This window comes from Ochlerotatus camptorhynchus, unplaced genomic scaffold, assembly GCF_037179485.1.
Source record: "Ochlerotatus camptorhynchus isolate MF236.1 unplaced genomic scaffold, CSIRO-AGI_Acam_v1.1 ptg000334l, whole genome shotgun sequence".
In the NCBI taxonomy this organism is placed as follows: Eukaryota; Metazoa; Arthropoda; class Insecta; order Diptera; family Culicidae; genus Ochlerotatus; species Ochlerotatus camptorhynchus.
Genome location: NW_027040822.1, coordinates 323,647 through 338,918, shown reverse-complemented (window position 1 = coordinate 338,918; position 15,272 = coordinate 323,647). Strand labels below are relative to the sequence as shown.

Below are 15,272 nucleotides of genomic sequence, written 5' to 3'. Positions count from 1 at the left end.
TGTCCACTTTTTTTCGTGAACAGATCTACAGATTTTTAACAACACTGCTTGTTACTGAAAGATATCATTTAACTCGCGGCCTTTCCATCCTGGCTTAAAATGTTAGTAGTATGTACTTCACCAAGAGTCATTTGTTATATTTCCATCTAGTTCGATGCTGAAAGCGTTCAGAGATATTCGGACGGCTTTGAACATTCCTGCTTCAAAAAATCAAAAGAACACCGGGACTCTCAAGTTGAAATAATGCTGTTAGATAAAATCGAAAAAGCATCTGATGTATGACATCAGAACATGGGTTGATTCAAAATCACAATCTCTACGGCTAAACTCTACTCATTGTCAATATGGGAACCACTTCTGCGGTAATCCACGAGAGTGGTGATGAACAAAACACTCGAAAAGGCGAAATCCCATATTCTTAAGAATAATCCAAAATACACACACACAAAACTTACCCGATGCTCCGTAGGCGCTCTTGAGATGTTGCAAATGGTACGACGACGACCGGCTTACATTGCTGGCGGTGGTGGCCATTGAGCTCTTGAAGATGGAACTGCTGCTGGCCGACGTCGTGGTACATTCCGAAATTGTCTCAAATGCGTGGGTTCCATTATTCCGCGGTTCGCGATCGCCATTGTTATTGTTATTGCTAATGTGTCTCTCGATGCCGTCGCCGATCATGGTTTGCTCGGCGCTGACGGCGGCGCTCATATTTCCTTTCCCTACAGTCTACTGCGGAGGTGAGACTCTATGCGAAAATCTATCAGTCTATCGTAGTAGGCAATGCCGCGCTGAAGTCGATCGACACGACGGTGGGGTGCCTACTGTGGTTATTTACTGCTTTTCACTTTACCGACTATACTGACTGGCTGTTGTAATGATGTCATCCGAATTGAATATTCGATAAAAATAAAAAAAAGCGATCCGGCAAATAGCTATCATACGCGCGCGTTCTGTCACACATACGCCCCCTCACGGCGTCCGACACGCCCCACCCTACACAGGTAGCCTGATGGTTTATAATGTCACTCTTTCACGATTCGTCTGGCAATGCTATGCGGAGGGCGAATATCAATTTCCGCTCCTAGAAGTACGCCTGGAATGGAACGGGAGAGATAAAATATTAGCAAAATGAGGAAGGAAGTAACAATGAATAGAGAATGACAATAATTAAAAATAATAGCATTATGAGGGAAGCAATGATCCAGAAAAAAAATAATCCAGTTTGGGTGTGTGCGTGCCTGTCGTTCTCAATTAGGTGATGCTAATTAGATAACAAATGTTTTTATGCGCCGAGATTTATCTAAAAAGCCCCAGTCTAATCTGCGGTGGTTATGGCTTTATTGCCGGCGTCGGACCGCAGCAGTGGGTGATCTATTACAACTACTATATGTAGCAGCGTGCCATCTCATCAACGACAGCGACGACGTCGACGTCGGCGGTTCGTTATTATTTTGTTTTGCTTGCAGCATGTTATGAGGGCTTTTAGCTATCTTTCTCGATATTTGTGTTCCACTTCGTTTTAATGTTATGAAATCTATTATTCCAAAGCTCAGCGATAATTTGCATAAAGGAGCTTTTAAGTCGTAAACGAGGAGGCGATGGGAACAATTTAAAATTGTAGCACATTTGTCACTTTCCCATGGCTGTCTACGAATACACTATAATTCCCTTTAATCGAAGTAGGCCACTGCATTGTTTACTGTCAGCAGTAGTCCATAATTCACCCGCTCATTGAACTTCTTCATCGCCAAAACCACAGTCACCATTGCTAATGCCACGGTCATCAACAGTAGTGTGTGTGTGCATGTGTGCAGGCATTCGTTGCGGTTCCATTCCCTCCACGTACGAAGCGATTTTCGACTTTTTATCAACAAATCAAGTTTCCAAAAACCGGCCAAATCAGCTTCACGTCTCGGCCTCCTATGCCATTCGTTTCTGGCAAATTCTGCTACAATGGCGCGTAAATTTACACCTTAATGACATCATTTTCCCTCAGCAGAAAACACCGCGAAACAACATTGCAATCATCATCATCATCATCATCATGACGGAATAGACAGGGTATATTTATAGGCCAACTCGGGACCGTGTAATCGAATATAGTTTATCAATGCACAGACACAAAACGACTCAACATCCGAATGTTTCTTCTTTGATAAATGTTGGCCACTGTCAGCAACAGACCGAACTTGAGGCAGGTAATCATAACGGGGGAAATGAAAATGTGATTGGTATTTTTTTTCGGTAGCTCCTCTACGCTTTCCTTTTCACACACCGGGTGCGCGATTTTTTTTTTTCATCACGTGTTGTTTTCTGTTTTGTACTGTGGCTGACACACTTCGGCCGGTAAAGATTTTCGGCATAGTTGTTGTGGCCGGCTGTTTTCCCATGTTTTTCTATGTTTTGGTTTTTGGCATCTCCTACCTAGTAGTCCTACAACAAATGCTTCGGTCGAGCTGCACGTGGTGCCAATTTTTGGGGCAGGGTTTACTCAACCGCTTGCTTTTCTAAACTTTCAACACGAGGACCCACTTAAGTAAATGCCACAATATCGTTACCAATTATATTATCGACATGGGAGTGACTCCTTGACTCACTCCTTAGGGGCGGTTCATAAACTACGTAGACACTTAAGGAAGGGGAGGGGGAGCAAATATTTCAAAAAAAAAATGGCTGTGGCTCCACCATCATGCCCCTGGGTTTGCCTCTGCTGCGAAGTTCTGCCAGCTTTCAATCCATACGATTGGTGTGAACTTATTATAAAAGATTATTAATAGCATTAAATAAATGTAACAGTTTCAGTTACAAGAAGAAGCTGGAAAGTATGTGTTTGATACATTAAATCTGTCAAACCGCTTTCAGAGAGTCACAGTCTCACTATGAGTGAACGCTCCCGAATCATAAAATCGCTGATTGTTACTCTCTTAAAGCGAAACTGACAGATTTCTTGATCTCTTAACTTACAAGTACAAACTATCATTATAGCATCAAATAAAACCGACAATATTTTTTTTCTAACAAAGTGAGTGGAAGTAACTCACTTGACCAAATACGGTTATATTGACAATACAGCTTTTGTCACTTACTATCTAACTAGAAATGATTTTCAATACAGTCAGTCAGAGAAAAAAGAATTAGATTTTAACGAAGGTTTACTGCCCATAAAAGCATAATTGTCCCATCTTTGCTTGATTTCCTATTCATATGAGACAGTTATGCTTTTATGGGCAGTTTATGTGAGAGTCAATTCTTCCAGTGACAATGTCAAAAATAATTTTATCAATCCTTCAATTACACTCCTCAGATAGCTTTGTCAGTAAAGGCAAGGTACTATCACAGAAAAACAGACATAGCACATTGAATATTTCTCACTGTAAAACATCGTCGCTAAAACATTGTCGCCATCTGTTGAGTACACTGTGGTGGGCACTACACTGAACAGATGGCGGTAGTGTGTAAACGTCAAACGCAAGGGAATTGACTGTGCGCGCCACAGGTGGCGGTACTACCAACTGCGATACTTTTGAATTGTCCGTTAAATGCTTGTTCGATGAACAGCTTACACGTGTTATGTCTGTTTGTATGTGGTACTATTAAGCCGATCGATATTTTTTGTGTTTCCCGGCATACAGTACCAATATACAACTTCATGCATTGGTTGCCATAGAAAGCTCTCAATTAAGAACTGTGGACGTGCATCTAGAATACTAAACTAAAGATGGGTCCACTTAGAATCCGGACACTTTATTTATTCTATAGCAGCGCCTCTAGTAGTCGGATTCGGAATATTTTGACAGCGATTTGTTTTGAAAGTGAAGACGAGGTTGACGTGGTCAAAATATCGCGAAAAAAATTGTCGTTTCTAGCGTGGGAGATGTTGTCAAGAGGTTCCTTGGTCGCAAGAGTGTGACCAGGAAGGTTCAAAGCAAACGTCGTGCTGGAACATTGGATCGGCAGCTGAACTGGAAGGTGTTGAGGTCAATCAAGAGAAACCCAGGACTCTCGGATCGGGATGTCGGTAAAAAATACTGTGCCAGCCGTAGTGCCGTCCGGAGGATGCGTCTAAGAACAGGTTACCATTCATTCCGTGCAAGCAACAGAACAGGACAATGAAGCAGAATCTAGTGGCCAGATCACGCACCCGGAAGTTGTACGACCGGGTTCTGAAAAAGTACAGAAGATGCCTTCTCATGGACGACGAAAGCTATGTCAAGATGGATTTCAGGCAGGTTCCCGGACAAAAGTGTTATCTGGCCATAGCACGGGGTGATGTCCCCAGCAACTCTATGTTTGTTTTTTGGCCTTGGCCTTTGGGAAACTCATTGCGGGAATTCCAAAGAAAGTCTGCGATTTCATTCGAACGCCGTGGGAGTAATTTTGCAATTGTATTTATGAAAGTACTATAAAATACCTTCATTTTGACTAAATTACATTTTTCTTGCATCAAATCAATAGCGAGCAACACCTGGTTTTATGTGTCTGGATTCTAAGTGGACCAAAATTTAAGGCCATTTGTGGATTCTATAAATTTTCACCTTAAGAGACTTCTTTTGGAAGCTCAGACGCTTACCCGTCAATCCGCTCCTCTTACTAAAAAAACACAAGCAGAACAATAAATCCGAATAGCTTCGCAGTAAAGGTCCGTTTCCCAAGGAACAGGCAGTTTAAGGAACATTTCAATCAATTTTTATCTGAATATATTAGATATTTTCTCTAGGGTTCCTTAAGATCATTCCAAAATGTGTTCAGAGTAAGTTTCAGGATTCAATAATCTTATCATTCCTCACTAGAAGTTAGGATTTCCGCCAGCAAACTTTTGAAATTAACTCTCGTAAGAATTTGCTTCAATTTCCTTTTTTTTTATTATAGTCACTTTAACGCTCTTGGGTCATTCGTGACTTGTCCGGGGGTGAGATTTGAACTCGTGACTTTGGCGTGAGAGGTTTTGATTCTAACCACTACGCCGGGGTCGCCCCTTTAATTTCTCTTTATAATTATCTTTACAATTCATTTGAATTATTCTTCAGAAATCTCTTGGTTTGCCCTTTTTCAATTTAGAAGGTATTCTCCGAGTATTTATTTGGAATTTACTTCAGAATTTCTTGTGGATTCCTTTGATTTGAAATTCTTTTCAAAATTACATTGAAAGAATCACTCTTGGAAACTTCTTCAAAATATCCTGGTACGTGACTCCGAATATCTATGGAAATGTGCTCAAAATGCACTGTGAATTCAACTATTTGAAACCTCTCGGAAACTCGCTTTAAACTTGTATGAATTATCTTAGGAATTACCATGAAACTAGCTTGAAATTCTGCAAATATGTAGCTATATTCAGAATAAAGTTCCTTTAGAATTGTTATCTATGTTAGAGCTCTCCTCAACATTCTTCTCTTTGGAATCTTTGATTGATCGATTGATTGATTAAAATTTATAATATTGTCAACCACTGGTGATCATTTAAGGCTTGGTGTCAAGATTTTAGTCATAACATCATTAAGTTTGTCATAGATTTAATTCACTTAGAATTCTCCTGTGAATTCCCTTCCAATGCTGAAATTCCTTCTCACTTGCTTTAGAATTCCCTGAAAATTCCGAGGTCTGAAATGTATTTTTTTTTCTTCTTTGATTTGATTCCGTACTGAGCTACCGACGCCAGAAAGGCAGCTTCCACACCTGGACCCTACCTATCAACCCATCAACTCATGAACCCGGGACCAACGGCTTTACTTCCCTTGCGAAGGAAGGCGTGATCAGAGATTTTATGCCTCAGAAAATCGCCGACTGGGATTGAACCCAGGCCTTTTGGGGTGAGAGGCATTGCGTTGATCCAATTGTTTTCTAAAATAATTCTTATTCCAATAAATTCTAGATTGAAAAATCTATCACTTGAACATTGAACTCCTTTCTATTCGGTACAATGACCTATTCGGCTCTGTAGCGTTCGGTCATTTAAACACATTTAGCCGTTTATCCGGGAAACCGAAAACGGAAAAAAACCGGGAATTCTTAAATTCAGTGTCTACCCTGAAAAATTTTCAATTTTTGATATTCGCAATTAATTTTATAGGTTTTAGCACACATAATTTTATATCACACTCTAGTATAAAGAGAGAGAGAGAGAGAGAGAGAAGAATTAGTAATTTCCATTTAATTCCACTACCTTATTTGCTTATCCTTGACAGATACACGTATTTCGTCTATAATGTGCAGACTTCTTCAGTGTCTTGTACTAATACTCGACTAGTTTGTCAAGGATAAGCAAATAAGGTAGTGGGATTAAATTTAAATTACCAGTGGCGTCTCGTAATCTCACTTTTTACCTGTGCACCAACTTTTAAAACCAGATTTAATGCCATATTCATACTCGAATCGGTTGAAAAATACACTTAATCTTCTAGTTTACTCGATATCTATCCAATGCAAGCAATAAATTGGTTAAGTAAACGCCACTGGAAATTATTAATCCTTCTCTCTCTCTCTCTCTCTCTCTCTCTCTCTTTTTATACAGGGATTCCACTAAGACGCCCACATTTCTCAGGATCACACTCTAGGTTTTCAGATCGATTCACCAAGTACTCTTCATATACCTACAGGCGTATCAGCGAACTTGTGAGTCAGTGGTGCAGCATGGTCTAAAAATTCCCAGATGTGGCCAATGCGCTTGAATCGGCCGTTAATGATTATAAATTAGAATGTTGATGTGATTTGATGTGAGTTTAATTCACGTCAGATTCTGGCCATTTCCCCAGTGGTACCCGGAACATGTGTGGCCAGTCTTACCCTGGGTACTCAATATTCTTGTTATTGAACTTCCATGCGGTACGATGCGTCACAAGATAAGCTTTGAATCATTTCAATTTGAGAGCCTTTTGAGGCATGGCCGATTTTTATGTGATTGCATGTGTCATATGAAGGGTTTTTGTGATGTCAGGTTTTGGTTTCCACGAAGATACCCGGAACATATCCAGGTGTGAATGTGGGCCTGTTAACGTAATTTGACCCTCACTGATCATGCTTTAGTTCTCATTTACTGTAAAATGATTTGGTCCATATCAGAGACTGGAAACTACCCAGGGTGATCCTAGAACATGTCCGGATGGGGCCAATGTAGTCCTGAATATTCAGTGACTATCATTGAACTTTTTTTTCTTGTGATGGTTTTGGTCCAAGTCAGACACTGACCATTTTCCCGGGGCAACCATAACATGTCCGGATGTAACCAATGTGGTTCTGGGAACTCGATATAACTACTATTGTACTAAGTGTTGAATTCTCATGTGATTTGAGGCGTCGCATGATAGAGTTTGATCCATGTCAGAAACTGATCACTTCACGAAGGAACCCGGAACATGTCTGGTTATGGCCAATGACACTATATATGACCACCTTTGATCTTGATTTAAATTATCATGTATTTTGATATGTAATCTGATATGCTTCAGGTCACTTCTAATCTCGGGAATATGTACCGGAGATTTCTCGAAACAAGTTGACCGATTACAATCGCGTCAAACTAAGTCGAATAGTATACCAAACGGGTCTCGGAGCGAACGTCAGTTCTCCTAGTGATATATATGTAGATCAATATATAGATGATCAAACACACCCCGCTGATCGAATTTACCCCGTTTTACGGTAATGGATCACCACTCCTCTTGTCTTTTTAACCGGGTGACCAGTGAACCGGGATATTGGAGATACCTGGAAAAGCCGTGAATTTATATTTTATATCACCATGAAAAAGTCGGGAATTAAAAAAAAAAACTTCTAGGAAAATAATCTTGATTCTATTATTTAAATAGCTTCTGATTTTTACATAGGTGCACACTAATCCAGTCGGTAAGGTTTTACTGGGCTTTTGAATTCCGGAACTGCTCGGTAAAAGCTTAAAAATCTGTGAAAAATTCAATAATATGAAAATTTATTCCGAACTTGTACAGACTTAGTTCCGTTAACCCCATTTAATGGCAGAAAATAAAATTTGTCGATTTCATTGATTCCGACTTCAAAAACCCAGTAAAAAATACTGACCCATGTAAAATAATCTAAGTGTGTGTTATAACAAAACGGATCGTTTATCATCGACTTGATTCAAAACTAATCATTTCGTTCAAGCTAAAACTTCGACTCAACTAAAAATTGACTGCAAGATGCAAGAATCAATGCTAAACAGTCAAGTAATCAATTTGATTCGGTGACGATATCTAGGTGCTTCGTTGTTCGCAGAATCGATGCGATAATTAACAGTTAAGCATACCGTAGTTAATTGCTGAGTCGTTTTCAAGTATATTTATATGTTACATGTAAGCGGTTGCTTCCTAGCTTCAAACTATTTTAGCTATGTTTTAGCAGATAGAATTAATCCAAATCGGTAGAATCCTAGTTAAAAAATGATTTCTCGCTAATTTTATACCTTCTGTCAGACCATCCGTTCAGTTCAATCCATTATCTGTAATTTTCGACTTTGTAATCGGTGCAAACGTTTTTCATATTCTTTCAGTTTCTCACCTGATTCGTTCTACTGTCAATTCTGAGTATATGTGCAATAAACTGAAGCAAAATTTAGAATTTTGGTTCCACAATGCTCAAACGGTTCCAAATTTGGTCGCAATTAGTCTCCCAACATTTTAACAAATTCAGACATGGCACAAACCATTTGAAGTTTACATGGAAATTACCATTTTTTTTTGTTCATAGCTATCAAACAATCAACTATATTTCTCTTTTAATTTTCTCTAACGGAATCCCTTTATGAAGAGCTTTTTGAGGGTGTTGATTTATTTCCTTTTAATTCCGTTATATTTTTTGACAGATACGCGTCTTTCGTCTACTACTTTTCAAAAGATAAGCAATTATAACGAACTTAAAGGAAATAAATCAACACACTCAGAAAGCTCTTCATATATTTCTCTGCTTTATAAAATAATAGCTACGCTTACAGGAAATTTTCGCAGCTACCACTTTGTTGAATTCCACGTTTCGATAAAATGTAAGGGTCAAAAGTTATTAATGACTCAAGTCACTGATGTCTTATGATTATGTTTAATAAACTGTTCAGCTGGAAACATAGGTGTTTCTGGCGCGTAGAATAGAGTTAAAAAATCATGGCGTTTTACGATAATAGTGAAAAAATATTTAAAGGCTATTGTGAGAAGAGCTTGAGTCCCCTTTGAAGAGTGTGCTGAGTAGTAGTTTAATGTGCTTCTGAGGAGGATTCCTGACGAAGAATCTAGGTCCGATTCTAATAAACATTCCAAAAAGTTCTGCAAAATTTTTAAGAAACTTATGATGAGGGCTCTGATAATTTACTAAATAGAAATAAAATATAATTTAGCTAACTTAAGTACTTGATTGATGATATTTTCAAATACTTTAAAACAATGTCATAAGGAATATTAACATAATACCGTTAAAGATAATATTATCTTTATTGATTTACTTTTACGGAAAGGAGGTGACGCATGGTAGTTTGCCTCCTACTATTCTGTTTCACTTAGCCACACCGATGAAGCATTTTCGAACCATTTTTATGGGTTCCCATTTGCACACAAATCGTCACGAAATCATACCTCTTGTGATTTGCATACATGGAATGGAAGCAAGACACACCATACCTAACTACAGATTGCATTTCACTTTTCTGAGTGAAGGTGAAAGTGAAAACTTAAAATGCATAATCCAACCTTGCTGAGGTCATTCAAAGTGAAAGCATACGTGAGACCAGAATGTTGCATCGCAAGTAGATAGTCACGCAAGTCACACGAGTAGTGTTCTAGTCTGTTTAAAAAATAACTGTATTTTATTGAGGTCACGTAATCGAATTGCAACTTAACGTTTGCGTTAAAAAAAACTAGAAATTGTTTGCTGATTTTTATGTGTAACCTGCTACCTAGCGATAAACCCTGAAATGTAGTTTCAAGCGGTCATATGTTTACTGTTTAGATAGCGATAAATTTGAAAGCGATACGTATTGTTTTTTGAAGTTATGGTCCAAATCCATACCTCTCACGCCAAAGTCACGAGTTCAAATCTCACCCCCGGAAAAATCACGAATGACCCAAGAGCGTTAAAGTGATAATAATAATAAAAAAAAATGTAGTAAGCTTATAAAAATAACTTAGGTACCTACCACTTTTTCTTTGAACTTTTTTTGATTTGTTGATACCAATTGTAACAAGAGAAGCAGCCACAAGTGTCGCGGATTATATAGAAGTAGCATGCGGAAAATATGCATTATTTTGAGCTGACATTGTTCTACAACGCAAGAAGGACGATCCATGAAATCGAGCACTTATCGAGAACGGTAATACCGAACGTTTCACCGCTCTCAATTTTTCTTAACTGCATCCAATTGCAAATTTCTGCTCAAATCCCAACAAGACGTGGAAAGATTGATCGGAAAGACAGAGAAAATCCTAACATTTAAAATTCTACCACTTTGGCTAAGGTCCCAGCTAGTTGCCAAAAATAGCTTGAACTACAAGCAACAGTAATCGTTTGGTTCAATTTTACGTAGTTTTTTTTTTAAATGCAAACGCTATTCAAACCCAGCGTGATTCCCTACAGTATTCGATATTCGTTTTGTTTCCCACTAGCTCTAATTGGCAGAAGTGATTAATTTCCTCCAATTTCGAAAAACCCCTCGGAGGAATGTAATCCCTGCACCCAAAAAAACCAGCACTGACTCTCGCACAGCCCCATGGCTCAATCCATTAAAATTGGAGTCGCTGAATAAAGAAAAACACAGATATAATAGTGAAAGAGGTGAGATTGGACACACCGAACATGTTCGCCGTTTGCTATTGCCTGATGCCTGGTGAGGGAACGAGAAGAAAAAAAAAGAAAATTTACCAATCCGAAAGTGATCTTTACCGTTAATAACAGAGAGCAGTGGCAGTTTGACGGGAAGCAGTGCACTTTTTTGTTTGTCAATTCCAATTTATTCAACGATTTACTCGCCACGACGGCTACCGTGCCAACTTTAATTGCCGGATGTTTTATTTTGGCACCCGAAACTTAGACGCGCGGTACTTTTTGTGTCACCAACCAAACGTCACGTCACCCGATTAGGGTGAAATTTTTATCGTACTTGCAACGTCTTTTCCGTTCAGCATTATTATCACGTCTAATCGAGTAAGCCTTGGCCGTTCACTTTAAAACTCACAAAGCCGCCTGATTATCGCACGCTCTCACTTTGTGTGCATATCAAGCCTACTGCGACGATGATGACGACCGGTCGATTGTTTAAGCTATTTGTTAGCACATCAAAAAGCTGCACATTTTCGTATGGTAGTGTTCACATCCATCGCTTCCGAACCTTGCAACTGTAGTTACTGGTAGTTGTTCGCTATGATGATGATCTCCCAAGCGGGCATCCGAGATTCCCTTGCACACCGTTGCAGCTGACGTGACAACTTTCCCGCATCAGCGCACATTCAATGCATATTAGGCTGTATTCCCCTTTCTACCACTGTTGTTCGCCGCACCTTCACCTTCACCTTTCACCAGTGCCACAAACCAAATCACGTTTTACCAGAACACACCATCAGCCACTGACTCTTAATGCAGAGATATCACATCATGATACACCCGCTCCTCTCATGCGCGTGGAGCAGCCGACTATAGAGAGTACGGTTAGGTCACAATCTCGATTCGCGCATGCACTTCCACTAGAACAACAAAAACAACAACCTTGACAGGAACCGTACCAGAGGGCTCAGGGCATAAAAACCGGGAACACCGATGACCCGCTATATGTAATTCATTAAAGGAAGGAATGCCACCACCATCCGTTGGAAACTCTCGGTCATCAACTAGGGTACACTACACTAAACGCGACTCGCTAATCCGGTCTGGTCGAGAGCCACCTCGAAACTCGTGTCGCTACCCAAAAGCTCGCAGAGATCACCTCGGAGAGACTCGCTCAACCTGCAAAAAAAAAAGATATGTACAACAGACAAACAGACACAGCAGGCCATCGCAGGTCGTCGTTGTCGTCGTTGTTGTGCTCGACCCATACCAAAGCGCTAGCGCAGCTGTTTCGAGTGACGATCGAGTAAAATTGTGTCCCAATATGGACTACTGACGGCTTGGAGCTGTGTGCGAGGAACAACACATCAAAGTAGTCCAAGTTGTTTGTGAAAGAGCCTCTCAACGGCTACTGAGCACGTGAGAAGAGGTGACGCGCGTGCATGAGAAGAGCGTGAAACAAAATTGAGCAAGGTACCTTTGTTTTTGTATTTTCTCGCAGTTTGCTTCGATGTGCACCAGAGATGTTCAGGTTACAACTTCCGATAACCGAGAACTGCGGCGTTGTCCTGCTCATCAGATGTTGTTTTAGGTCGTCTACACGCGATCTACCGGCTTTTCGGCATTTTAGAACGATGATTAATTCCGACATATGGTCAACGGGGGTTGAAGATGGTTTCGCTAAGATATCATTGTTGCTGAAATGCTATCGTTTTGCGACAGCATCCCCTTTTCAGTAAATGTTTCTGACTTCCGTTGCAGTAAGTAGTTGTGGCTTAAGTTTCCAAAATCTTACACAATATACACAGTCTGGTGCCAGTGAGGCAAACATTTAGTAGCGTAGGGTGTAATCGTCTCGAATTATCTTCAATTTTCGTGCATGCCCCAGTCGTGTATCCATTACAACGTATTTGAATACCGTGACTTTGTATGTACTATACGCAACTGACGCAACAGAGAGCCGTGGTATGTGGACCAATTTAACCGTTATGATGTGATGAAACAGCCTCCTCAGTGAACCGTTAGTAGATCTACTTTCTGGTTTTGTCTCGTTGCGTCACTCGATGGTTTATTCATATTTTTTTACCATTGGCATTAACAGTTTTGTGACAGTTCTTAAGTTCATGTAACTTTGGACATAGAATAACAAAAGTGTTTAATGATTGTATATAATTCATGAAACCATCTTGGTAGTTCAAGGTACTCATTTCGATTCTAAATCAGGTCCCGATCGCGATTTTAAAATTTGGCCTCATTTGGTTACACCCTGAACACATATTTTAGGTTATTACAGCTATCCTAGAAGACGGATTTGAAAACTTTTGACATGCTTACGTGTCTACAATAACTGTGTACTTTTTTTTCGGTACACAAATCTACACTTGATCCAGAAAAAATAACATTCAAGAGGAGACATGAACAATAATTGTGCACAATCACAGGGCTGGTAGCAGGTCACTTTTTAGTGACTTGGTCGCTATTTTGAAGTCAGTCACTAAAAAGTCACTTTTTACACCTAAAAGTCACTAAAGTCACTATTTCCCTAAAAATAGTCACTAAAGTCACTTTTTCACAAAATGTTTAAATTGAGTACTTGGCACTAAGAAAGTCTACAGAAGTTTTAGCAAAATAAACATAAAAACTGTTTAAAAATTGAAAATTTTAACCAGAGTGACCAGTGAACCGCAAAACGTTAGAACACCAGGAAAACTATAGGGAAATGCCTTCAATTTCGATTTAAAAGAGAATTTTAAAGGATTCTAGGGCAGACACTAAGATATATCAGAGAAGAATACCAAAGTACAGACTACGAAAGTCTCATGTAAAATTAACTGTTCTGAGGACCGATTTCTACATATCCGCTTAAATCTTAAGCCAGGTTTACCTATATAGTAAAACTTGGCTTAACACATACGGGCGTCGCGTTTGATTACTTTTTTAAATTAATAGAGACTCAAAATTCAGCTCCGAAATAATTTTGGAAATAATTCTAATGTAATTGAGAGTGCATTTTAACGAGAGTTCTGAGAAGAGTTCTATGATGATTGGATGAGGATTCTAGGTCTAATTATAATAAGAATTCAAAATTAGTTCTGAAATGGCTCTGATGAAAATTCCATGAAAATCCCGTGAACTCCAAAGATGGTCTCTGCGGATAGTTATAAAGGATTTCTGGGGTGATTTCTGATGATACTTTCAAGAGAATTCTAAAGAAGAATTCAAATGGAATCGAATTTTGAGGAAGGAATTCTGAGAAGAGTTTCAAAGTTTGTGATGGATTTTTGTTTTGAGAATTCTGAGGAAATACTATGGGGATTCTAAGGAGAATACGAATTAAAGGCAAGGGAGAAGTCCAAGATTATTCTAAGCATAAATTTATGAAACTTCTGAGGTTAATTGTATGGAAATTCTAAGGTTGGATTTATGGAACGACCCTTCAGGGAGTTTCTAAAATAATCAATAAAAAATCGAAAATAATCTACTTTAACTAATCATGCGTTATTAATTCATGCGTGAATTTAACGATTTACATAGTCGGAGATGCTTAACGTCAAATATCAGACTTCAAATGGAGATTTTATACGACCGAGGAGGAGATTCAATTATAGAGTTGATAGCTCCGTTATAGTACGGCAGTGTGAAAATTGTTTATCAAAGTAGAAAGCGATCAAAGGACAATTTTGAGGAAGGTACGAATCGGGTAGTTGTTTACGTCAGATGGCGACTTGAGTGTGAAACAATCAATAGAACTGTTTCCGCACATCAGAGGTACATGAGCAAATCGGTGATCATCTCTTTTGCCAGTGGTGGCAGGTGGAAAAACCCCTCACCATCCCTCATTGGTAAAGGAGATGCTCTACCCTATTCGTACCTTCCTAAAAATTATCCTTTGTTCGCTTTCTACTTTCTATATACAAATTTTAAACTGCCACACTATAACGGAACTATCAACTCTTTACTTTCATCTCCTCATCTATCGTATAACATGTCCACTTTAGTACTGATATTTGATGTTAAGCGTTTCCAACTACGAAAATGATGTATTTCTAAGAATTTTGTTGATTGTTCTGCAAAGAATTTCAAGAATGCAATATTATGTTTGTAAAAGCTTATTTGGTTCTAAGTTTAAGAGAAGGAGAATTATTCTAAAAAAGTTCTTGAGATCATTCTGAAGAAATTCTGTGAAAATTTCATAGCAAATTATCAAAGTTATCTACCTAGGTATATCAAATATTTAGAGATTTTGAACGCAGAATCAAATTCAAGATCATAAAAATGGGAATTACTATTTGCTAGTCATCATGTATAACGTAAGCAAAAGTAAATTATTCAAATCACTTCAAAAGCTCTTCACAGGAGTTTCCGTTGTGAGATTCGATCAAAGTAGAGGTAGAGGAATTTATGAAACTTGATATTGAGTTCCATGACATAAATTTACAAGTCACTATTTGGTCACTCTTTCCGTAATTTAAAGCCACTACTATTATATCGCATCAGCGCTACCAGCCATCACCTGC

The 15,272-nt window shown here is 38.9% G+C and overlaps 1 protein-coding gene across 3 annotated transcripts in view; it reads right to left on the bottom strand.

The window, feature by feature from the left end:
- LOC135708745 (echinoderm microtubule-associated protein-like 2) overlaps positions 1-15,272 on the bottom strand; it is a 44,166-nt gene that overhangs the window by 19,376 nt on the left and 9,518 nt on the right. Inside the window, exons 1-2 of one of the 3 annotated variants that reach the window (XM_065230875.1) lie at positions 10,879-11,878; positions 456-1,096 (exon numbers count right to left, since the gene is read on the bottom strand). In XM_065230875.1, coding sequence (XP_065086947.1) covers positions 456-711 — 256 coding nt within the window. In that variant the 5' untranslated portion in view covers positions 712-1,096; positions 10,879-11,878. Of the gene's footprint in view, positions 1-455; positions 1,097-10,878; positions 11,879-15,272 lie in introns of those variants that run through there. The other 2 variants (XM_065230876.1, XM_065230877.1) reach the window with 2 other exon arrangements.